At 61.6% G+C, this 25269-nt stretch overlaps 1 protein-coding gene across 4 annotated transcripts in view; it reads left to right on the top strand.

The window, feature by feature from the left end:
• LGR6 (leucine rich repeat containing G protein-coupled receptor 6) overlaps positions 1–25269 on the top strand; it is an 86151-nt gene that overhangs the window by 6739 nt on the left and 54143 nt on the right. For 3 of the 4 annotated variants that reach the window (XM_024976932.2, XM_024976933.2, XM_010813594.4), the window contains exons 2-4: positions 10930–11001; positions 13290–13361; positions 19002–19073. In XM_024976932.2, coding sequence (XP_024832700.1) covers positions 10930–11001; positions 13290–13361; positions 19002–19073 — 216 coding nt within the window. Of the gene's footprint in view, positions 1–10929; positions 11002–13289; positions 13362–13528; positions 13780–19001; positions 19074–25269 lie in introns of those variants that run through there. The other variant, XM_010813598.4, reaches the window with a different exon arrangement.

The raw sequence follows: 25269 nt of genomic DNA, 5'->3' as shown, positions 1-25269 counted from the left end.
TGGGCTCTGGGAGGACCACCGCCCTCTCCCCTCCCCCTACGCCTCTATGGGCGCTGGATGGGCGGGCGGCCCTGGGGCGTCTGGGTGTCAGGGGTCTGTGCGGTCCCAGGCTTAGAGCCAGGGCACGTGGCATCCCAGAGGGGCGGGGAGTGGTGGGGCCAAGGGGTCCACATGGCACCTCCCTTCTCACACACACAGACACACGCAGACACACGCACAGAGTCACACACAGATACAGAGACACAGACACATATACAGTCACACACACAGACACAGACACACAAAGAGACACCGAGACAGACACACAGACACACATGCTCCTGCGGGGCGGGTCTCCTCCTGCAGGGGGCGCCCTGCATGGCGGGAGTGCGTCGTCCTGGTCACCGCTCCCCCAGCTCAGGCCCGGAGGCCCGGAGGCCCGGTGGGTGTTGGGGATGGAAGGAGCTGGATCGAGTGTGCGGGCTGTGAGCACCAAGCCAGGAAGAACTGTAAATGAATGCCCTCCCTGCCTTTGTGGTGGACACCGGACGGGCAGGCTGGGAGGACCATCGTCCGGGACAGAAGCGGGAGGGAGTGGGGACAGGGGCTGACTCCGCAGTCCCAGCACGGCGCCCGCCCAGTGTGGCTCGGGGGTGGTGACCTGGGCCCCCCTGCCAGGAGCCGTGTCCCGCGCTGTAGGGGCTGTCTTGGGACGCCGCTCCACTGTCCCCACCTCCAAGGTCTTGAGTTTTGAACGATGGCCTCGTGTTTATTTTGCTCTGAGTCCTGCAGAGTGTGTTGCTGGCCCTGCGCTTGTTTGTAGGATGAGGGTCTCAACCTGACCCCGACCCCCAGTGGTCATGGGCTGAGCGAGTCCCCTCTGTGCCTGTGCCCTGGACCCTCTGCTGCTGTGCCCGGGATCACAGTGAGCATGAGTGATGCAGGCAGAGCAGGCTGGAGGATGCGGCGGGTGCCCTTCTGAGGGCCGTGCTGGGGCCGGGCCCTGTGCAGACGCATCTGAGTGGACAGTACGGGGCGGCTGGGCCTGTGCACAGCGTCTGCGGGGCGGGGACCACGGCCGAGCTGTGCTTCAGTCAGGCGTCAGACTAGTGGGCAAGGCCTCCAGGGGAATGGCTGGGGGCTCCTCCCGTCTTTATGGTGGACAGAGCAGGGGGCTACTACAGAGCTCGGAGTGACCCGCCGTCTACCAGTCCCTGTGACGCAGGTAACAGGGACCCCGCAGGGGTGTGATCCCTGGGGCTCTCCGCCCTCCCTGTAACTCCTCCAGTTCCCACCCCCCACCAGCTCTGTGCGGAGGGGAAAGGCGGCTCTCCCTGCTCTGTTGGCCCTGAAGGCTGGAGATGGAGGTGCCGGGCGGTCCCCGTCATCCCCCAGGGCAACGCAGCTGCTCAGGGGGCTGAGGGAGGAGGCCGAGGGCCTGGGCTGCCCCTCGTGGGACTCACACAGCGTCAAAGCGCCTGCCTGCAGCCAGCCCACAATGCATCATGGCCCCACGGCGTGGAGGGGGCAGGGCTGGAGAGGGGGCAGGCCCCTATGCTGGCCACCTTGTCCAGGCCGGGCAGTAGCTGGACGTCTCCATGAGCCAGTTTGCTCAATACTTAACAAGAAAGTTGTTGAACAAACAGGAGGGTTGCGCAAACGTGATTTATGCCCTGCAGACCCTTGGACATCCTGAAGCCCTTACTCCACATGGGGCCAGCAGTCTCCCTCCTCTGGGGACCTGTCCGGGTGCAGGGGCTCAGACCCCAGCCCAGACCTGCTGGGTCCACGACTGCATTTCAAGTGTGCCCAGAACCAGCCTCCAGCTTCTCTGTGGAATAAATCAGCCAGCCCTGCACCCTCCCCCAGCCCCGCCCTGGGGTTGCTTTGACCCCAGTCGTTACTTAGATGGGGCCTCATGGTCACCTCTGTGATTTATTGCGAGGATGTGGTTAAGAAAGGCATTTGAGCCGGAAGCCTGCCACTCTGGGGGGCCGTCTTCGGAGGGAGCCAGGGAAGTGTCAGCTTGACTTAGGCCCCCGCTCTTCCTCCGGGAGCTTCCCCCCCTGGCTCTGACTGCCGTTCACTGCCTGTTTCCCAGCTGGCTGGTGTCGCTCAGTGCGTGGTGCCCAAAGCTGTCGCTGGGATGAACAAGGCCGTAAACGAACACACAGGCGGCGTGGAGCGCTCTGGAGAGCCGGCTGGGCCGGAGGGCAGCCTCCCATCCGGAGGCAGTGTGGCCTGGCCCCCCTGCAGGCCCGAGGGGTGGCATCCACCCGTGTGGCTGCGGTGAGAGCCAGACTCAGCTGCCAGTCGGCCAGCCCGCAGCCCGGCTCGGGTTTCGCCGAGAGTGGGACGTCTGCCCCATAAACCCTGCCGCACGGGAGCGTCGGCCTGTCCGTCACTCCCTTTACTGCTTCTTAGAAAAGAATTCTCCACTCCGTGACCAAGGAGCAGAGACAGAGTGTGGGTGCAGAGAGGGCTCCGGGGCCGGGGGCTCTGGGCTCGAGTCTGCGCCGTGTCCGACTCTGAAGGTCCTCGTCTATGCCCGGGGAGGTTGGGGGCTGGTGGGCCAGCGGGCGCCACCCTGCAGGTGCCAGGTGGGGACAGGCTTAGGGCAGGGGGGCGCTGCGGGGAGGGTGCGTCCCACAGGGGCTCCTGGGACCACCCAGGTGCTGAGACCCATGGCCAGCGACCTCTGGGGGTGACTCAGAACAGCGTGCCCTTGGCCCTGCAGCAACTCTCAGCAGGTATGCCGGGGACACACAGATGAGGTGGACACACAGAAACACACTTCCTACTTCAGTCCCCTGAGATAAAGGCTGGGCAGTATAATCAGGAAATCCAGCAGGAGCCCTTAGCCGGCGCTGCGTTCCTGGAGGGCTTTCAGAATGAGTCCCCCCTCTCTGATTGTTTAACTTTTGTTTATGTGGAGTGTACTCACAGAAAAGTGTACCTTTGGCAAATGTGTCCTGGTAAATTTCTACAAGCTGAATACACTTGGGTAACCAGTGCCCAGACCAGGAAATGGAGCAGTAGCAGCCTCCCCCCAGTACCAGCTGCCCCCGAATCCCGGGGCAGCCTCGGCCATGGCCCCTCTCGCCTGTGTTGGCCTTGATGTGGACGGAGCAGGGCTGTGTGTGGCCCTTGTTTGAAGCCCCCGCCTGCTCCCACGGCTACCATCTTCACTGTGGGTGGGCTCGGGCGCTGTGGACAGATCCTGTGGTTTGGGGCTTTCGGGATGGGGCTGCTGGGGCCGCTCCGGGCAGGGGTCTGGGACGCACGGACACACAGGAGAACTGCCAGGTCACAGCAGACCCCAGAGGCCGCTCCAGGCAGAGGGCGGTTGGGTGGGGCTGTGGTCCAGGGCGTCAGCAGGGCACTTCCGGGGTGGGGAGGACGGGGAGGGTGTGGGGTGTACGGAGGCCTATCCGAGTGCTCCCCGCATCGCGCCCGTCTCCTGTCACCGCGCCCCGAGCCAGGCGGTGTCCGCGGGGCCTCGTCCTCTACCTCCCTGGGCTGCTGGCTTCCGGGCCCGGGGGCACATCGCCCCAGCCGCTGCCCGCCCCCGTGTGTGTCCGCGTCTCTTCTGCGGCACCTGCACCCCGGGCTGCCCAGAGGCTCCTCCACTTCAGATGCTTCACTCACTTTCACGGGGAAGACCCTTTCCCACAGGTCCTGGGGATCAGGACCCCAACACGTCTCTGAGGACCTCCGCTCAGCCCACAGCACCATCTCTGCGGCTGCCCCGCTGCCCAGGTGCCGCCTCGGCCATGCTCTCAGCCAGGCCGCTTTCTCAGGGCTACCCTGTCCTTCGTGGCCTTCTTCCAGGAAGCCCTCCCTGCCTGTGTCCTGGTCCCCAGGCATGGGGTTCCTCCAGCACCAACGTCCAGCTGTGCCTGTGGTCTGAATGTGTCCTTGGACTGCAGCTTCTGAGGGCAGGGTGTGCCCACCCCCTGCTTGAGTGCCCACCCCCTCCTCGTGTGCACACACACCTCTCTTGTGTGCACACTCCCACACATACCTCCCTTCTGTGCACACACACCTCCTTTGTGTGCACACCCCAACACACACCTCCCAAGCTCGGCTCAGCTCTGCACGTGAGGTGCCGGAGCAAGGAACGAGGCCGATGGCACCCTTCCAGTGTGTCTGGCCCAGGGCACCATGCCCAGTGGCGGCCCAGTAGTCAGCCCTTTCCCATGCCCCCTTTCCCTCCAGACAACCCCCTCCCTAGGGACTGGGCTATTTCTTGGTCCCAGGGCCTCTGCAGGAGTCCTGGCTATGCCCACAACACAGGGAAGAAGGAAGCCCGGGGGATAGGGGTGCCCAGCCGTTTGCTCTCTTTAGAGGAGCCAGGAGACAGGAATGCCTTTGGCTGGGGGACCCTGGCCAGAGATCGGAAGATCAAAGGTGGGAAGATGAGGGATGAGGCAGGCGGCACTCTCTGGAGGCTGCAGTGGCAGCTGGTGGCTCCTAAGGGCAGGGCAGGCCCAGAGCACCCTCCCGCGTTCCCCCGAAGTAACCCAAGGAACAGCTTCTCCAGACGAGGGCTCTGGGGGTGAGGGCGGCTGAGGGTGGGAGCTGGGCACCGGTGGGCAGGGCTGATCCCGGCACAGCTCCCCAAAGAGGAGCTATTGTGCGACAGGTGTCGGTGCAGAAACTAAAACATAGGAAACATAACTCGGTCGCATCAAGCACCTGGAAAGCAGACAGGCCAAGGTCAGACTCGGCGTCCACAGACCGCGTCCCCCTCAGGAGATGGTCAGTCCGAGCACAGCACAAGGGAGCGAGCTGGACATCTGGTGGGGCCCCTTCTTCCGCGGGGCTGCTAGTTGACCCTCGTTTCCCGAGCCTGTGGCCCAGACAGGCGGGAGCTGGGAGGGGGCGGGTTGTCAGAGCCCCTCCGGGGGGGACGAAGAAGGTAGCAGACAGGAGATGACCCACACAGGACTCGGTGGGATCCGCCGGGCCAGGCTCAGGGACTCAGGGCTGGGGGCGCTGGGCGGAAGGACACGGGAGGCTCTGCGGGCTGGCAGGACCTCCCGGGGGAGAGACAGCAGGGCTGGGCTCTGGAAAGTTCCACCGGTCCTGGCAGCCGGGCGAGCGGGACCAGGAGGCCCAATCCCTCCTTTGTTCCTGGCCGCCGCCCCCACCGCGCACCTTTCAGCCTCAGGCGGCTGGGGCAGGCGCGGGGCCCGGCTGGGCTCAGCAGAACCAAGCCTCTTACTGTGACTAGACGGGCAGTAACTTGATATTTCCGAGTCTTCCTTTCTGCACTGAAAAGGAAATAAAGAACTTCTCTCCCGGCCTGATGAAAGGATTAGACGAAATGAGGCCAAGGCCGTGCCAGGCTCCAGACGGCACCTGCACGGGCGGGGGCCTCCAAGGCGGCCTTGGAGGGTCCCCGCCCTGATCCGTGTCTGCACGACGGTCCCTCCCTGCAAAGGTGGCTCTTGGTGCTCTGAGTCCAGCGTCCCCTCTTTCTTATCAGACTCAAGCTGAGACTTCAGAGAACCATCCGGCCAGGATGGGCGAGGGTGGCCAGGGCAGCTGCTGGGACAGCGGTCCTGATGCGAGAGGAAGGCATCCAGCTGGGAGGTGGGGGGTGGAGGAACTCTGGATACAGGACCTCTCCAGCTTCCCCCAGACACACCTGCCACTGTGTCGATGCAGCAGAGTGCGCCTGAGCCAGTGCAACAAAGGCTGGAGCTTTGGCTCCACAAGCGGGCCCAGGACTGCGGCCTGCTCAGCACACAGCACACCGCCTCCCGCTCGGCACACACAGCGCACCGCCTCCCGCCCGGCGCAGGGCTGCCCGGTCCCCGGCCTGCCCTCTGCCCCTGCCCCCATGCCCTCTCTTGGGTGCTCTGGAGGACCTCTGACCTGATGGGATGCCCCAGCCCCCTCTCTGAGGGGCTCCGGGCCCACAGGGGAACAGATTCCCGCCTCACACATCCAGAGATGGACAGAGGGAAGGTCAGGGCAGGGCTGGAAGGCAGCGCTGGTGAGTGGAGGGTGCTGAGCTGGGCGGGATCTAGGGGGACCCCCAGGTGGACCCTTGGCTCCGGGTCAGTCTTGGTCGGGGCTGCCTGGGGAGCACCCACCCCTCGGCGCTGCGTGTGTGATGAGGGTGTCCTGGCAGCCATCGTGTGGGCAGACCAGCTGAGCCTGCAGGGTCAGTGGCCACGCCCAGGCCCTGTGAGGTCCAGCCCCAGCCCGTGTCACTGCCCATTCGTGTCACTGTGCCACCTGACTGGGCTCTGAGGGGGTCCCACACTGTTGGGTCGGCAGCTTCAGCATGTGGCGCGAGGCCTGATGCACTGCAGGCGCTTCACGAGCTGGAGGGCGCCGAGCGGCTGGGGGTCGGAGGTGCGTGTGCTGGGCCGCGGTGGGCGGCTGCATAGGCGCGGCGTTGCTTTCAGGGTGCCCAGCGCTGGTAAAGCGCTTTCCTAGGGAGGAGATGGCACAGAGAGAGCTGAGGTCTCTCGCCCAGTCACGCAGCCGGCAGAGAGCGGAGATGAGGGGGGGAATGGGCCGACGGCAGGGCCATCCCAGGACCTCCGACAGGACACCAAGGACACGCCCCGTGTCTGCTCCGTCCGGTGTGGCAACTGCTAGCCACGTGTGGCCAGTGTAGACGAGGCACTGAATTTTCACTCTGATTTAATGACCTGAAGTGTGAACAGTCAGTGCAGGGGGTGGAGGGCTGAACCATCTCGGGGCGGGGGGAGGCCTGTCGCCCCGCTGGGCTGCGTGAGGCTGCCCTGAGTGGGCCAGTGGTGTCCTGCTGGCTTCTGTGTGTGGGTGGCCCGCACAGGGAAGCAGACACCCAGGTGGCCTGTCCTGACCGTTCTCTGCAGAGCCTGTTCCAGGCTCAGTGGAGGGAGGCCCAGGGGGTCAGCACTGACCATTGGGGCAGGGAAGCACCTCTGACTGGGCAGAGGCCTTGGGACCCCCCAGCTTGATCACTTTGCCCAGCAAAGCAGCCATGTCCCCTGAGCCTGGGACAGCCTGGCTCCCCCACCTAGGGGTTCCCGCAGGGCTGAGGGTCAGATCAGCCTGGGACCCTCTCCACCTCTGAGGCCACCCTCCTCCCCTCACTCAGGCACCCGCACCCTTTCCTGCTGGTCCAGCCGGCACTTTCCCTTTTCCAAAAAGAGGTGGGAATGAGGGTGTGGCCTGAAATCGGTGCCAAACCTCGATTTCTGAATGCAGCATCCTTGAGCAGGAGGCATCTCTCTAGCCTCTCCTGGCTCTGTCTCCTTCCTCTGCTGTCACTTGGAGGAGACAAAGTGAGCACCATTCCCTGACTCCTGTGGGTTTAGAATCCAGGGCTAAAATCTACTTTATCCCCTCTCACCTGACTTTTAGGAATGTCCCCTTCCCTGGCTTTATCCCTCCTGCCCGCCTGAATTAACTGGGTCACCTGATGACCCTCTGGGTTTCCTGTCTCTCCCCGGTTCCATATGACATGCACAAGCCTTGTCTTGGCTTGGAAACCACGGGGACCCCCCTTTGACCTCCAGGTCAGATGCCAGCGCTCCCCATCAGCATCTGTCTTCCCCACCCCCGGCCGCCCATTTCCTCCTCGAACCCTAGCTAAGGGGCTGTGTTACAAACAAAGGAGTCAAGACTGGGCAGAATCAAGCAATAGCCCCTTTGTTTAAAAATACAGCATTGTTCTCACACAGGAGTTTGTGCAAAGCCCGAGAGCCTGAGGTTGTGCTGTGGTGCGTGTGACAGCTGGTGCTCTTTCCCTGGCTGGAGTCATGCCCTTGTTGGGAGATGTGCAGAACTCTGAGACAACTCTGTGTCGGCTGGTTCGGAGCCTCCAGGAAGGCAGTGGGGCCAGGCTGGCTGGGGTCCTTCACTGGGGGTGCTGCAGCCCCTGTGTGCCAGATGCCCCAGGCCTGAGAGTAAGTCCTCCCTGAGCAGGAGCCGGGGTCACAGGGGTACTGAGCCCTGAGCATCATAATTCCTCAGGGTGAGAATGTTATGAAGGCCTGCTGAGCCGACCCTGTGTTTACTAACTGGTTTGTTTATTGACTCCTGTGCTTCTCACTCAGCTCCAGCAAGTACATCCCCATCTCACATATGGGAAGAGGGAGGCTGCCGGAAGTCAGCCAGCACAAGCAGGCCCGCAGGCTGGTCAGTGCAGCTGGCTGCTGGTGGGGTAGGGCAGTGCCAGGAACAGGGCAAGAGCCCAGCTAACGCCCCTGCGGGAGCCTGAACAAAAGTGCAGGACGCAGGACGCTGCTCAGCTCTGGCGGGAGGGCCTCTCAGAGGAGATAGCCTGGGGGCACGGCGGGGTGGGGCGGGGGGGAGAGGGACTGTTTCCTGTTCACTCCGGCCACTTGGCTGCAGAGATGGGCCCTGCGTCCAGGCCTCTACCCCCGGTGGGGACAGTCCTCCCAGGCCCACCTCGCAGGACCAGGGGCTTTGTCGTCTGCTCACAGGAAAAACGCACACTGAACAAGTCCCGCAGGGCCCTTGGGTGTCGGCCGATGACCTCGGCGGCGGGCCTCCTACTGCCCCCACGCGGCCTAGTTTCGCGTCCTCCTGCTCTCTGCCCTGAGTCCCTGGATCCTTCTGGTCGTCACAGCTGCCTCTCCCGGCTTCCCTGGTGGTCCGGGGCACCCAGGGTCGAGCGCTGAGAACGCTCCGGTGTGCAGGCTGCCAGGCTCGCCCGTCGACCCTCTCCCGGCCCCGCCCCTGGCGAGTACAGCCAGGGGCACAGAGCGCCCCGAGGGCTGCTGGGAAAGGCCGCATGGCGGGTGACACCCAGCCTCGCCCTGCTTTCGAGCTGAGAGAAGCAGTGGGCAAGGCCCAGCGTGCGGGAAGGCGGTGCTGCGCAGCCAGAGAGTGCAGGCTTCGACCAAACAGGTGCTGAGTAAAGCACATCCTGGGAGCCGTGCGTGCGTGCGTGTGCGTGGTGCGTGCGTGCGTGGTGCATGCGGGTGTGTGTTCTGCCTGCGTGTGCGCTGCTAGCTCTCGTGGGGCGGCGGCACTGCAGTGGCGTTTGCGGCCGGCGTTGGTGTCCAGTCTGCCCACGACCTGGGCCCCGAGCCCCACGAAGCAGCCTGCGCTTCCCCGGTGGGTCGGAGCCCCTTGGCTCGCCCAGGGTCACAGCCAAGAAGGGTTCAACCCGGGCCGGGGGGGCGGGGGGCGACTCGGCTGAGCGTCCCCCAGAGGGTTTACGTCGTGGTAAGGCGGGTACTTGGAGAGCGCGGACTTGGAGTGCCGCGCACGTGCACAGACACGCGCCCGGAGCTCCTCGGACCGCGCGTGCCCGGCGGCTCACACGCCCCCACAGCGCTCTGCGGCCCGCGCTTCCCCCGCCCCCTCCTTGGCACCGGCCCCCCCAGCCCTGCAGCTGGTCTGGGCGCTGTCCCGGCAGGATGCGGGCGGGCGCGGGGCGGGCCGCTCCTCCCGGGGAGAACAATGAGGCCGCTCTCAGGACGGGCCCGGGGCGGGTGGGGGGCCTGGAGCCACATCAGAGCCGCGGAGCTGCGGCCCCCGGGGCGACGGCTGAGTGACGAGGCCTGAGTCACACACCCCGCCAGCCCTTGTGGAGGCACGTCCGGAGGCGCTCGGGCGCGCGTTCCGGGGTACCGGCTCCGCGGCTCCTCGACTCTTCCCGCCGGGCTGACGGTGCGCCGGCCCGGGACCCGCAGGAGGCTCCGCGCCTGGCCCCGGGCCGCGCTTGCCGCTCCCGTCGCTGCCCTGCGCGCCCCGCGGCTCTGTGGCCGCCGGCCCCGTCTTGGACGGCGGGTCGGGGCGCCGCCGGCCCCTCACCTCTGCCCGCACGGGGCGCCCGCCTTCCTCAGAGGATGTGTCCCGCCTTACCAGGGATGAAACGCTGGCGCCTCAACAGCCTTTTCATCGGCGGGAGCTGGGCCCCGACTCCCCCAGCCCCTGCCCCACACCCCGTGTCCAGCACACACCTCAGCACGGGCATTTCTTACAGGAAATGCAGACCCTGGGGTTTGCGGTGCAAGTGCATCCCTGGGAGGAGGGAGCTGACAGAGGCCAGTGGCCGCTGTTAGGGGTTTGAGATGCCGCGGATCCCGAGAGTGACACGCACACATGCAGTCCCCGGCGAGGGCTGGGAGGAAAACCCTGGGGCCGGGCCGGCCCGCAGACTGTGGGGCTCTTGCCCACTGGTCACTGAGGTACAGGAGGCGGAGGAAATGCTGTGCACGCTCTGGCAGGCAGCCTGTAGGCACTGGCTCACTTAATCCGTACAAGGACCCTAGGAGTCTGGGGGCGTTCCCCCATTATTATGGATGAGGTGACAGAGAGTAGTTAAGAGCCCTCAGTCAGGTGGGTAAATGAAGGAGAGAGTTGACTTCGGTCTTCCCTCTGCTTTCTCAAGTGTAAAGTGAAGCAGCATCGGTACCCACGTTGGGGTCATTGGGAGAATTCAGTGGGACTGTTTGGGTAAAGGGCCGCCGACACTGGACACAGTGGACCTCCGGCAGATGCTGGCTGTTCCTGCCGAGATCATCTGTGTGCAGGGTGCCTTGGAGGTGTGGCGCGGAGGCCGCCCTCAGGGTCTCATAATGTGGGAAGGCAGCTAGTCTAGGTGGCCTTGGCAGGATCCCGCGCCCTCTGGATGGAGAAGAGGAGAAGGAGCCTGGGGGTGCGGTGGGGGGACAGCAGGAGGGAGACACTGCAGGCCTAGAGGGCCGTAGAATCCCGCTGGCCAGTCTGGGGATGGTCCCAGGAGCCCGTGGGGTCTCGGATAAAACGTCCACGGGGTCCTGCGTGTTGAGTAGCCCTGTCCTGCTCTAATGTCTGTGAACTTTTCTCTGGCTTGTCCCTGATGAGGGGTCAGCTTCCTCCTCGGCCCTCATCATGGCCCATCCCCCTGGGAGGAGGGAGCCTCGGGGAGCACCACGTGGGGCCCGGGGGACACGGTCTGCTCATGTGCCTGCTTCTGTCTCGCAGAGACCTGAGCATGAACAGCCTCACGGAGCTCTGGCCTGGCGTCTTCCACCACCTGCGCTTCCTGGAGGAGCTGTGAGTAGAGGCCTTGGTGGGGGGTGGGAGGGGCTGGTGGGAAGGGCTGGAGGGGGTACTGTGACCTCTGACACCAGGGCACTGGGCTTCCCAGGGGAGCGGGAGTCTGGCAGAAGGAGCCATTCTGAGAGAGTGTCAGCGCCACCTGCCGAGGCGTGGGGCTGAGTGGGGGCAGCGTGGACATAGGAACTCGGACGTGAGCCTCCACCTCCCTGAAGCTGACCAGCTTGCTGTCAACATTTCTCCTTTCCTTGAAAGTGAGAGTCGCTGAGTTGTGTCCGACTCTTTTTGCGACTCTATGGACTATACAGTCCATGGAATTCTCTAGGCCAGGATACTGGAGTGGGTAGCCTTTCCCTTCTGCAGGGGATCTTCCCAACCCAGGGATCGAACCCAGGTCTCCCAGATGGCAGGCAGATTCTTACCAGGGAAGCCCCTTTCCTTGGGGCCGTCCTTGACCTGCCCTTGTCCCCTGGGTCTGGCTGCTGGCCACTCCCTGTCCTGGTGGTCCTTCCTCTGCAGTGAGTGCCCGCTTGACCCCTTCACTGGGGGCTGCCCCAGCGCGTAAGGACAAACCGCTCCTCCCTCTCTGATACACTCTGTCCGTTGTGGGTGGCTCTCACCAGCTCACGAGCTTTCTCTGGTTCCCCACAACCCAGAAAAGCCGCTTCAAGGACCCTCCCTCACTTGGCCCAAGCCCACCAGCCAGCTGTGCTCCATGGGAGCCAGTTTCCCCTCCAGCCCAGCAGGTCCACTGTCTCTCTATTCTTATCAGGGCCAACACAAGGCCCACTTCCTCCAGGAAGCCCTCTCGGGTTGGTCCCTTCCCACAGCCTGGAAGCCTGCATGCTGGTCTGACGCGCTAGTGCCGTGCTGAGTGAGTCAGCGCCTTGGCCCGAGCGCCTTCTGTCTCCTTGGGGCAGCCAGCCGCCCTCTTGCCACCCTGCCCTCCTTCTCGCCTGATCCCCAGGACCCCAGCCTGCTGGTTCATGCTGGGCACCATCAGTCTTGGGGTTCTGCTGGTTTCGCTTAAACTCTCAGATCAGGCTCCTGGTTCCAAACACTCAGCACTCCACCTGCACCCCGAGCCCTCTCCCCTGGCACAGCCCTCCCTACCGGGCCCTGGGCAGGGCCCCGAGGGCACCCTGCCCCGCCCGAGTGCACGAGCAATGCCTACGGACGCTGGCTCTCGGCGTCAGGACGTGCGTTGGCCCGGAGTGGGGAGAGGCCTCTTGGAGGAACCGTGGCCCGTTCTCAGGGGAAGGGACATCGAGGCCACGGAGGGGGCCTGCCTGGTGAGAAGGAACGCAGGACAGCAGCCACGGAGTCGGGCTGGTGACGCGCACAGCCTGAGCCCGGGGCTGGTCCTCTGTCCTCCACTCCCTGAGGGGCTTGCTGGCCCATTTTGGAGGCAGAAATGCCCTCCTACGGAACCCAAGCGTGGAGACCCCAAAGATCACAGCACTTTTTTTGAAACAGGAAGTTTTGAGAGAAGCCTGCAAGCCGCAAAATGAAGATTCCACTTTCTGTGACAAAAATGAAAAGGAGCCAAATAAAGTGAAATAAAATGAAATAAACTGAAATAGAAAACGAAATGAAAAAGGGAAATGAAATAAAGTGAAATGAAAGGAAATAAAGTGAAATAAAATAAGATGAAATAAAGTGAAATAAGATGAAGTAAAAAAGCAAAATGAAAGGAAAAACAACAAATGTCAACTAGAGACGCTCAGTAGAGAGATTAAAAAAGACAGCTTCTGAGCTGTGTTAGCCCAGCTCCCATGTCAGCAGGCCTCTGAGAGCTGAGTCCTGGTGATGCCCGTGGGGACTTTGAGGCCCCCATGCACCTTGCAGACTCCGATGGGGACGCGTGTCAGGCGCCCTGTGCCTCATCTGTTCCTTTTAGGGTTGATGGTCACCTGTGACCAGTGTGGACGTTCTTGACTAGACCGCGGTGGTAGATTCGTTCCTACACCCCGCTTCTGCTCCAGATTAGTGGGGTTGGCTGTGCAGTTTGGAGCTCAGGGAGACCCACACACCTAGCTCCGCTGCCGACAGGACAGCACAGGGCAGGCTGTGGGTGGATGCGGCCCAGAAGATAATCGGGTCTGGGAGGTGCCGCACACTCTCTGAACTGAGCCTCGGTTTCCTCCTCTGCAAGTGGGGGTCCTTGTGAGGTCAGCAGGGCAGTCTCCACCACCCTCCCTACCCATGTCCCGGGACTCTGCTGTGGGGCCACTACCCTGCCCGGCCGCCCGCAAGCATCACCCGCCCTTCTCTCTGGTTTGCAGGCGCCTCTCCGGGAACCGCCTCGCGCACATCCCGGGACAAGCGTTCTCCGGCCTCAGCAGCCTGAAAATCCTGTGAGTCTAGGCCGCACGTTACATGGAGACTCAGCTTTGAGGACTCTGGGCGAAAGGAGGCTTGGTAGCCTGTGTCTTGCTTTGCCACTGGCTTGCTTATTTCCTTCTCTTCACGTTTCCCTTTAATTATTTCCAGGTCTTTGCTTTTGCCTTGTCCGTAAGAAAGTTGGTGGTTTGCTAACAAATGCTTAACGGCCGGATGCTTGCACCACAGTGTCAGGAAGTGTGATGTGCCAAGAACGCGGCCGAGGGTCCAGGCAGGTCAGGCCTCTCAGGCCAGGAGGAGCTGGACTGTTTCTGCAGAGAAGACTCCACACTGGATTCTTAACTGCCCTTCCCTCTGAACCCTGGCCGCAGCGCGGAATCCCCCGCCTCCAGTTCCCAGGCATCTGTGTCCTTGAAGCGGAAAGAACCTGAGGTTGGAAGAGAACCCTGCATTGCTCTTCCGTTGACCCCACAGCCCCCGTGGGGAGGGGACGTGAAGGCAGCCTCTCCCCAACCCTAGTCCCCGCCCCGTCCCTGCGAAGAGTGTGGGTGAAAGGAAGTACGAATGGGACTCAGGGGGTCCGAGGGCAGGCTGGGGAGGGTCCTCGGAGGGCCTGACCCCGGGCTGGGGGCAAAGCGGATCCTGGGGGCCGACCCTGGAGCGCCTGAAGCCCCCCTGCAGCGGTGAGCCGCCCCCTGCCCTGCTGCCCCCACAGCCCCGCCCTGACCTGCAGGGCTTCTTTGTACAAGGGGATCACCAAGGTGTCAGTTCAGTTCAGTCGCTCAGTCGTGTCCGACTCTTTGTGACCCCATGAATCACAGCACGCCAGGCCTCCCTGTCCATCACCAACTCCCGGAGTTCACTCAAACTCATGCCCATCGAGTCGGTGATGGCATCCAGCCATCTCATCCTCTGTCGTCCCCTTCTCCTCCTGCCCCCAATCCCTCCCAGCATCAGGGTCTTTTCCAATGGGTCAGCTCTTTGCATGAGATGGCCAAAGTACTGGAGCTTCAGCTTTAGCATCAGTCTTTCCAATGAACACCCAGGACTTATCTCCTTTAGAATGGACTGGTTGGATCTCCTTGCAGTCCAAGGGACTCTCAAGAGTCTTCTCCAACACCACAGTTCAAAAGCATCAATTCTTTGGCACTCAGCCTTCTTCACAGTCCAACTCTCACATCCATACGTGACCACTGGAAAAACCATAGCCTTGACTAGATGGACCTTTGTTGGCAAAGTAATGTCTCTGCTTTTTAATATGCTATCTAGGTTGGTCATAACGTTCCTTCTAAGGAGTAAGTGTCTTTTACTTTCATGGCTGCAGTCACCATCTGCAGTGATTTTGGAGCCCAGAAAAATAGTCTGACACTGTTTCCCCATCTATTTCTCATGAAGTGATGGGACCAGATACCATGATCTTAGTTTTCTGAATGTTGAGCTTTAAGCCAAGTTTTTCACTCTCCTCTTTCACTTTCATCCAGAGGCCATCTGCCATCACCATCACTTTCTGCCATGAGGGTGGTGTCATCTGCATATCTGAGGTTATTGATATTTCTCCCGGCAATCTTGATTCCAGCTTGTGCTTCTTCCAGCCCAGCGTTTCTCATGATGTACTCTGCATAGAAGTTAAATAAGCAGGGTGACAATATACAGCCTTGACGTACTCCTTTTCCTATTTGGAACCAGTCTGTTGTTCCATGTCCAGTTCTAACTGTTGCTTCCTGACCTGAATATAGGTTTCTCAAGAGGCAGGTCAGGTGGTCTGGTATTCCCATCTCTTTCAGAATTTTCCACAGTTTATTGTGATCCACACAGTCAAAGGCTTTGGCATAGTGAATAAAGCAGAAATAGATGTTTTTCTGGAACTCTTGCTTTTTCCATGATCCAGTGGATGTTGGCAATTTGATCTCTGATTCCTCTGCCTTTTCTAAAACCAGCTTGAACATCAGGAAGTTCACGGTTCACGTATTGCTGAAGCCTGGCTTGGAGAATTTTGAGCATTACTTTACTAGCGTGTGAGATGAGTGCAGTTGTGTGGTAGTTTGAGCATTCTTTGGGATTGCCTTTCTTTGGGATTGGAATGAAAACTGACCTTTTCCAGCCCTGTGGCTACTGCTGAGTTTTCCAAATTTGCTGGCATATTGAGTGCAGCACTTTCACAGCCTCATTTTTCAGGATTTGAAATAGCGCAACTGGAATTCCATCACTTCCACTAGCTTTGTTCATAGTGATGCTTTCTAAGGCCCGCTTGACTTCACATTCCAGGGTGTCTGGCTCTAGGTCAGTGATCACACCATCGTGATTATCTGGATCATGAAGATCTTTTTTGTACAGTTCTTCTGTGTATTCTTGCCACGTCTTCTTAATATCTTCTGCTTCTGTTCGGTCCATACCGTTTCTGTCCTTTATCTAGCCCATCTTTGTATGAAATGTTCCCTTGGTATCTCTAATTTTCTTGAAGAGATCTCTAGTCTTTCCCATTCTGTTGTTTTCCTCTATTTCTTTGCATTGATCGCTGAGGAAGGCTTTCTTATCTCTTCATGCTATTCTTTGGAACTCTGCATTCAGATGCTGATATCTTTCCTTTTCTCCTTTGCTTTTCTCTTGTCTTCTTTTCACAGCTATTTGTAAGGCCTCCCCAGACAGCCATTTTGCTTTTTTGCATTTCTTTTCCATGGGGATGCTCTTGATCCCTGTCTCCTGTACAGTGTCACGAACCTCCGTCCATAGTTCATCAGGCACTCTATCTATCAGATCTAGTCCCTTACGTCTATTTCTCATTTCCACTGTATAATCATAAGGGATTTGATTTAGGTCATACCTGAATGGTCTAGTGGTTTTCCCTACTTTGTTCAATTTAAGTCTGAATTTGGCAATAAGGAGTTCATGATCTGAGCCACAGTCAGCTCCTGGTCTTGTTTTTGCTGACTGTATCGAGCTGCTCCATCTTTGGCTGCAAAGAATATAATCAATCTGATTTCGGTGTTGGCCATCTGGTGATGTCCACGTGTAGAGTCTTCTCTTGTGTTGTTGGAAGAGGGTATTTGCTATGACCAGTGCATTTTCTTGGCAAAACTCTATTAGTCTTTGCCCTGCTTCATTCCATATTGCAAGGCCAAATTTGCCTGTTACCCCAGGTGTTTCTTGACTTCCTACTTTTGCATTCCAGTCCCCTATAATGAAAAGGACATCTTTTTTGGGTGTTAGTTCTAAAAGGTCTTGTAGGTCTTCATAGAACTGTTCAACTTCAGCTTCTTCAGTGTTAATGGTTGGGGCATAGACTTGGATTACTGTAATATTGAATGGTTTGTCTTGGAAACGAACAGAGATCATTCTGTTGTTTTTGAGATTGCATCCAAGTACTGCAGTTCGGACTCTTTTGTTGACCATGATGGCCGCTCCATTTCTTCTGAGGGGTTCCTGCCCACAGTAGTAGATATAATGGTCATCTGAGTTAAATTCACCCATTCCTGTCCATTTCAGTTCATTGATTCCTAGAGTGTCGACGTTCACTCTTGCCATCTCTTGTTTGATCACTTCCAGTTTACCTTGATTCATGGACCTGACATTCCAGGTTCCTATGCAATATTGCTCTTTACAGCATCGGACCTTGCTTCTATCGCCAGTCACATCCACAACTGGGTATTGGTTTTGCTTTGGCTCCATCCCTGCATTCTTTCTGGAGTTATTTCTCCACTGATCTCCAGTAGCATATTGGGCACCTACTGACCTAGGGAGTTCCCCTTTCAGTATCCTATCATTTTGCCTTTTCATACTGTTCATGGGGTTCTCAAGGCAAGAATACTGAAGTGGTTTGCCATTCCCTTCTCCAGTGGACCATTCTCTCAGACCTCTCCACCATGACCCGCCCGTCTTGGGTGGCCCCACACGGCATGGCTGAGTTTCATTGAGTTAGACAAGGCTGTGGTCCATGTGATCGGATTGGCTAGTTTTCTGTGATTATGGTTTCAGTGTGTCTTCCCTCTGATGCCCTCTCACGACACCTACCGTCTTACTTGGGTTTCTCTTACCTTGGAAGAGGGGTATCTCCTCACGGCCGCCCCTCCTGACCTTGAACGTGGAGTAGCTCCTCTCGGCCCTCCTGCGCCCGCGCAGCCCGGTCCTGTGTCTGTCCTGGGCTGCACCCATCTAGAAAGGTGTCTCTTTGCTCCAGGTTGTCTGTGGGTGGGTGGCCCTGTCCGCCCTGCCCGGGAGATTCCTGCTCCCAGCCGGTCGGCAGCCCCACCACCTCCAGGCGCCCTCCTCGCTCGGTGTTGTCCCTCACCCCCTCCTGTCTCCGGGCCCTGGGGCCCTGGACCCTCCCCACCTCGCTCCTGCTCCGCCTGTGGGCGTCCCATCCCGGCCCTACCTGCCTCCTCTTGGCCTCCCTCTGGTGCTAAGTCCTTCCTGCCTCCTCTCTCTGTCTGTCTGTTCTGCTCCCCCCAGTGCTGGTGCCGCCGGGCGGGGAGGCACCCCCAAGCCTGACACGGCCTGGGAGGCCTGCTGGGTGGTGGTCCCTGCCCGGGGCAGGCCCAGGCCTGTGGCCAGATTGGAGATCAGGGTTCTGTCTACTCAGCCTTCAGAAGATGAGACTCACGTCCTGTGTCTGAGCCTCCAGCTTGTGGACGCGCCTTTCTTCCTCACCTGCCTTAAGCAGTTAATCAAAGCCTCCCGAAGCTGCAATCCCGCCCCCTTGACATGGTGCTGGCCCCGCAGGTTGGGTGGCTGGAGAGGCAGCGGCTGGAGCTGAGGGTAGCCTGCCCCTGACCCCCAGCGGCACCCCTAAGACCCCTCAGTCACCCACAGCCTTCGTGCCTGCTCTTTGCCTGCAGGCCTCCTCTGCTTCAGGAGTGGGGGGGGCGTTGAGGAAGGCACCCACCTACCTAGTGCCCTCAGAGTGGAGGTGCCGCCTGCATCTGGGTGAAAAGGGTGGGTGTGCAGGCCTGGGGGCACCTTCCTGCCCCCAGCTCTTCCCTGACCTCCTCTCTGCCCACATACCGCGCCTGCCCCCCGCCCCCGCCAGAGGCCAGCAGGGAAGTACCCCCCAGAGACAGTGGCCACCCAGGCCCCCCTTAGAGTCGGGTGAGCAGGCCCCTTGCGCAGTGCTGCAGGGCTCTGGAGTGGCTTTCTGACTGTTCTGAGCACGGCTCTGGGGCCCGGGGTCGGTTGGGGTCCCCATTTCTCCCCCTCTTGCTCTCAGGCCCACGGCCCTGCTGGTCCAGGAGGGCGGTCCTCTGAGTGGCTCACGTGCCTGGCTGGATGTGCCTGCTTTTGCGGGGTCGTTTGTGCTGGCTTTCTGACCTGAGGGCTGCAAGTTGTCCCTGCAGACACGCACACCACAAAGGCATTTGCCTGGGCACCTGCACAGCCTCCAGTTCCCAGGGAAGCTGCAGGCTCTCAGCTGCAGAGGAGACTGAGGCCTGGGAGGAGATGCGGCATCTTCTGGGCCGGGATGCTGGAGGGGCCCCTGCCCTGCTTTCCTGCCTTGCTGCCCTGGGTGTCTCCTCCATGTCTTCCCGGGCGCCTCGTCCCAGAAGCCCCTGGGAGGCGCCCTCCCGGCCCTGTGGACCCCTGGGGACAGTCGGGGCTCGGGGCTCAGGCTGGGCTCTGTGGGCTCTGTGGGCGGGGTCCTTCAAGCCCTCTCCTCCTCACAGGATGCTGCAAAACAACCGGCTGGGAGGGATCCCCGCGGAGGCGCTGTGGGAGCTGCCAGGCCTGCAGTCTCTGTGAGTTGGGGAGCGGGCTGGGTGCCTCTGCCTGAGCCTGAACCCCGGGTTCTGATGGTGCGCTCCTGGCCTTGGTTTCCTTGGGGGGTGTGTATGTGTGTGCAGGTGCTCAGCCCCTGTGGAAGGCTGAGGGGACGGGGTCTCCCTGGGTGGCCCCGGGCGCCATCCTGGGCCGTCTGGCATTCCGCCATGGAGCCTGGGTGGGCTTGGAAGCTGCCGCCCCAGAACCGTGGCCAGACGGGGCTGTCTCCCTGACCTCGCCAGCTCCCGGGCTTGGCGAGACTTTGAGCTCAGACGCCTCATGGGCCACCAGGGACCCGTCCGGCCCTGCCCAGACCCCTGCGGTTTCTGTCCATCCACTGGGGCCGTCGTGGTTCCCGGGTGGAAGCAGAGATGGTGGGGTGAGGGAGGGCCCGGCCGCTCGGTGCTCAGGGCAGGTGCTGGGTGCACAGGGCGGGCCCGGAGCAGGCTGGTGCCCAATGCGTGCCTGTGAGCCAGCTGAATTTGACTGGAGACTAGGTGGTTGGGGGGACTCAGAATTGGGGCCAGGCCTGGGGGCCCTGAGGCATGTGGAGTGGGTGGTGCCTCCCTGCCTGTGAGTACTCTCCCCCCTCCCCAGCTGCCCCCACCCCCTCACCCTCCCGTGTCCCCTCATCCCTGCATGTGCTGGGCCTCGGGCCCCACCACCTCCTTTCCCTCTGTCCAGCTCAGTGCTGGCCAAGGTCAGAGGTCAGTGACGGAGGCCTGTGTTGCTCCTGGTGCCCATCAAGGGCCGACTAACAGTTCCTTGGGGGTGTTTCCACGGGTGAGGACCTTCACTGCCTCCTTCACACTCACTCCGAGCTTCGTTTTGTCCCTGGGACTCTTGTCTTGTCGTGCTTGGGGACCCTGAGGGTCTCGGGCCACAGAGGCGCTCCTGCGCTCTCTGAGCAATGGCGGCCCCGCAGCCAGGACCCTCCATGGCCAGCTTCCTCGGCAGCCTCCCTGCTGCCCGGGGGCTCGGGGTCGGATCAGGCCCCGGGCCGGCCGCACACGCGTTGCCTCTGGCAGTCCTCTGGCCCGCAGGGCAGCTGGCTCCGGTCCTGGCCGCCACCACACTGACCCTCTGTGCCCAGCGGCCCATCCGCCCGTGGGGCACGGCCCCCCCGCCCACGTCGCAGGGGTTCAGGAGAGCGGGTGCAGATCACTTAACCCACCCGCCCGCCTGGTTCACATGCGCCTGAGGCTTCCCCGGGGAGGCAAAGCCGAGCCTTTCGCATCTTGAAGGGTTAGCGACAGGCGAAGGGGCAGGGAAGGGCGTCCCAGGCGCAGGGAGCAGCACGTGTGGGGGCTCAGGAGGACGGAGAGGCTGCAGAGCACGTGCACGGGGCCACTGTGGTCGGCCGTGTGTGTAGCAGGGGAGCTGGTGGGAGGGGCAGGAGAGGAGCAAGGTCTGGAATCAGCAAGAGGCCAGGGGGAGGGCCTTGCCAGGGATCCAGAGTTTATGCTTTGGGCCTGGGAAGCCATCAAAGGACCTTCAACGTGAGTTTACATCATTGAAAGTCACCCCAGCAGCAGTCAGGGAGGCCAGCCTGGAGGCGGTGCTGAAGGAGCGGTTGGCTGACTCTGGGAATATCAAGAAGCCGACTGTCAGGGCTCTGGGGGCAGGGAGTGCCTGGCTCAAGGCTTGGCTCCTGCCCTCACTCCTGTAAGGCCCACGGCGGGCTGGCCTCGGTGCTCCCGTTCTTCTCCAATACCAGGGAGGCCCCTGCTTGCACAGGAGGAGCTGCACTCTTGCAGACGTGGGTGGCACGTCTGGTGCCGCCGCCTCCCGGTTCCTCGTGTGGGCGGCGCTGTCGACCCGCCGTGGGTGAGCGCGGGTTGTGGTGGTGGAGAGGACTCCCGCGTGGACGGCCAGGCTGCTCACCAAGAGCCCGGCGGCACGTGGTAGGGGCTCAGTGAGGACGTGCTGATAGAGGGGTAGGCAAGACGTGCGGCGGGACGAGCCGGGCGGGCACAGGGCCCCTTTGGACTTCTGGGTGTGCGGTACCGCGGGGGAGTGGCCGGCCTCTGGGACAGGACGGAACGCGGGCCTCTGCTTGCAGGACGTCAGAGCGTACTTGTGCGAGCGTGTGTGTGCGTGTGTTGCGGAGAAGGGGGCATAGCCCTACATGAAGGTCCTGTTTCGTGGCTGTTCCGTCAGAGTGAGAACCTCCACCTAACTCAGGCACCCCGTCACAGGTGGACGCGGAAGCCCAGGTTGCTGGGCTGAGAGGCGAGGGCTGGGCCACCATCGGGTGCCCGTGTGCCTGCGCTCCCCACCAGGTGCCTCGCAGGCGTGACCCGACTCCATGCTTGTGAGCCCCCGTAGCAGGGGTCGCTCTGCTCTCAGAGGAGCAAACAGAGGCTTGGACAAGCTCAGAGCCTCACGCAGAGGTGTTTATCCAAGGCCGTTTGCCCCATCACAGCTGCGGGGAAGCCACTGCACCTCCGTCCTTCTCCATCAGGGCCAGGAGAAGGTCCCCCTGCCTGCGGGGCTGCCTCCCGGGGGCCGCCTGTCCGCAGCGAGCCAGGCCCGTGGGCTCGCCTGGGTCGGGGCCCCGGGGAAGGCTGCCCTGCCCCCCTGCATAGACCCCCGGGGAGGCCCCTGGACCACCCATGGAAGCTCTGTCCTGTGCTCCCAGGACAGGAAGGGGGCTTGGGGAGGGAGAGCGGCGGGGGCAGGGGCGGCCGGGGCACCTGTCCTACTCGGCGCTCAGGCTGTCTGGGCCCACAGCCCCCCAACTTGCTTCCTCCCTGACCTGCGTGGGGGGCGCCAGGCTGGATGTGTCACGCCAGGGTGGAGCCACAGCCAGGAGGAACCACGAGTAGCCTGCCGAGCCCGGGGGAACCAGCGCCTGGGTCGGGGGGAGGTCCAGAAGGGCTCGGCCTGGGCTGAGGGGCCCAGGTTGGAGTCAGAGGCGCCCAGTGGCAAGAGTCCCGCCTGCACGCCCCGGAGGGCGCGCCCCTCGGCACCCCGCTCCGTGCAGAGGTCCCGCCGCCCGTGGAAACACGACGGGACCTGCAGTGGGGGTGGAGGGCGGGGAGGGCCCATCCCCAAGCGCCTGGTCCCTGGGGGGTTTGTGCAGTGGGTGGTCCCTCTGTGAGGGGACTCGCCAAGTGGGGTGGGGAGGAAAGCCGCTGGGTCATCCCTTCAGTGCACAGGCTCTCAGGGGCAGGGATCCGAGGTCTTCCTGGGGGGTTTCCGAGCAGGCCCCACCACGTTCCATATGACTGACCCTCCCCCGAGGGACCGCGGCCCCCCAGACCTGTGGTGGCTAGCACTCGCGGCCCTTTGTATGAGTGAGCCACCAGGACACACACCTCACTACACCTGGCGGCTCTGTGGGGCGCTTAGACTGGTAATTGCATCACCCCCATGTCACAGATGGGTAAACTGAGGCTCAGTGGGTGCAGGACTTGGCTCAGGGACACAGACCGTGCGTGGAGAGCCAGGGTCAAAACTTGGGCAGCCGGGCCCAGTCCATGTCCGCCTTGGGACACCAGGCTGTCCCAGGGCAACGCTGGGGGCCCGAGCGGGCAGATGACCAGCCTGGGCGGCGGCCGGTCGGGGGCTCTGGACCATTGTGTATCCGGTGCCGCCGCCCCCAGGAACGCACACCCTGCTAGAGGACGTGTGCGCCCGTGGGTCTGCACCCCCAGCTGTGCTGCCGGAACAAGTGAGACACGAGGCCCCTCGCTGATCCCTCGTCTCACCCCCCTTTACTCCCAGAGGCCTCGCTTCCTGTTTCCATCCTCCGGGGGTGAGGACTGCACACAAGCTGGGGAATCCCAGGGGACACAGACCATCCAGAACAAGGAGGTGGAGTGGGCTCCTGGGGAGCCAGGGCTGCCGATGGCTGGTGTCCTGGTGGCTCTATAGAGCCCTGGTCCTGGTCAGACCCCAAGCAGTCTCGGAGGGCCTTGAGGCTGCCTGTGCTCATAGCTGTCAGCTCTCCCAGAAACAGCAGTCCCACCCTGGCCATGTGAGGTGCAGTGGAGCCGGGGCCCTGCTGCAGACCCCCCAGTGCGGGGAGGAGGAGCCGCTTGTGTGTGGGAGGGGTCCCCTGGGGAAGCTCGTTCTTGGGTCTGAGTGATGCAGGAAGGAGAGGCATTGTGGGGCCAGGACGGTGTCTTTGGCGCACAGGCCAGGCAGAGAACAGTTAGCATAGTCTGGTGGGACACATAGACCACAGAACAGTAGTTCTCCAAGTGGGGTCCCGGGGCAGCTGCCCTCCCAGATCCTACCTGCACCCACAAAATCGTAAACTCTGAAGGCGGGACGGGATCACGTTTTCATGAGCGACACCCACCCCCAGCAGATTCTGACACCCACTACAGAGTGAGAACCAGTGATGCGAGAAAGGGATGTGTGAGTGATCTGGGGGCGTGGGCGTCCCCTCGTGGAGCCTCTTCGGGTCTGTGGCTGCCGCCGCCCCGTGTGGCCACAGCCCCTGTCCTCGCGTGGCCTGTCCCCAGTGTGTGTCTCTGTGTCTCTCACAGGACATGTGACGGTGGATTTAGGGTCACCCCGATAATCCAGGAGGTCTCACCTTGAGGTCCGTAGCTTATTCACCCCTGCAAAGACCCTTTTTCCTCTAGGATTCCCTCCACAAGTTCTGTGGGTTATGACGGTGACTTTCCTGCTTGGGAGGCACCACCCAGCCAGCAGGGGGTCGGGTGGCAGAGGAGAGGGGGCAAGGGTCCTGTGGGGAGCGGCGGGGTAGAGTTGAGCACTGAGGAGGCGGGAGTCTTGGGGAGGGCAGTGGCCTGTGAGCCAGCCCCACAGGGAGGGCGGTGTCCGCACAGCGAGGCCAGGAAACTGGCAGGAGGAGGGACACGGCCCGGAGGTCTGGGCGGCTCTGACCCCGGAGGTGCCTGCTCAGCCACAGGCCAGCCCCTGAGCTGATTCTGAGCTCTCAGGTGACCTTCTGGGTGTGCTTAGCATGGCTGAACTTGCCTGCCCGCCAGAGAGGGCCCATGGCCCAGCCACGCTGTGGGGCGTGTCGCGGGGTCCCCGGGGATGCCCGAGGTGGCAGATGGCCTCCCTGGCACGGCTATTTTGGGCCCGGTGATTACAGGCTGCTTTATTTGGATCTCCCAAGGTTCCGGGAGTTGATTACTACGTGTGTCTGGGGTAGAGGCTGCTTCGAGGTGGGTGGTGGTGGGGCATACGGGCAGCCCCCTGCACGTGAGGAGGGTCTGACACAGGTCTTTGGTCTCCCAGAGACACTAGGTGAGCGTCTTTGTGACGGGGACCCTGTGGGGGTTCTTTCAGACGTAAACGTTGGTCTAGGGTAGAGTTGGCCCCAGCTGGGCCACCCGGGAGCAGCGTGGCACTCAGCACTTGTGGGCTTCTCAGCCCTGCAGAGCTCCTACAGGCCTCGGCCTGAGATGTGAGGGGCACCTCTGAGTGGGGGCTGACCACTCAGATTGAGATTGAGTGTGCATGGGCCCCAGGTAGAGCCCAGAAGTGGGGTGACCCCCTCCCCGCAGGGGAGATGACAGAGGCCAGGTTCCTTCCTCCTGCATTAATGCCTCCTCTTGAGCAGCTAGTGCCAGTGCAGAACCCCGGCCCAGGTTCTGGTTGCAGCTGGAGGGAAGAAGAGACCCAACCGCTGGTGTCCATCCATCTGCTCATCCACCCATCCATCCACTAATCCACCCATCCATCCATTTACTCATCCACCCATCCATCCAACCATCCATCCATCCACCCATCCATCCACTCATCCACCCACCCATCCATCCACGCATCCACCCATCCATCCAACCATCCATCCGTCTAACCATCCATCCATCCGTCCATCTGCCTATCCACCCATCCACCCGTTCTTCATCCATCCAGCCATTCAACCATCATCCACCCACCCACCCATCCATCCATCTGCCCACCCATCCAACCATCCATCCATCCAACCACTTATCCATCCATCCATCCATCCATCCACTCATCCACCCATCCATCCACCCATCCACCCATCCATCCACCCATCCACCCATCCATCCACCCATCCGTCCAACCATCCATCGAACCGTCTATCCGTCCATCCATCCATCCACTCATCCACTAATCCACCCATCCATCCAACCATCCATCTATCCATCCACCCATCCATCTACTCATCCACCCATCCATCCAACTGTCCATCCATCTAACCATCCATCCATCCATCTG

The sequence above is a fragment of the Bos taurus genome, chromosome 16 (genome assembly GCF_002263795.3).
Source record: "Bos taurus isolate L1 Dominette 01449 registration number 42190680 breed Hereford chromosome 16, ARS-UCD2.0, whole genome shotgun sequence".
Lineage (NCBI taxonomy): Eukaryota > Metazoa > Chordata > Mammalia > Artiodactyla > Bovidae > Bos > Bos taurus.
This window is presented reverse-complemented; position numbering and strand designations above follow the sequence as displayed.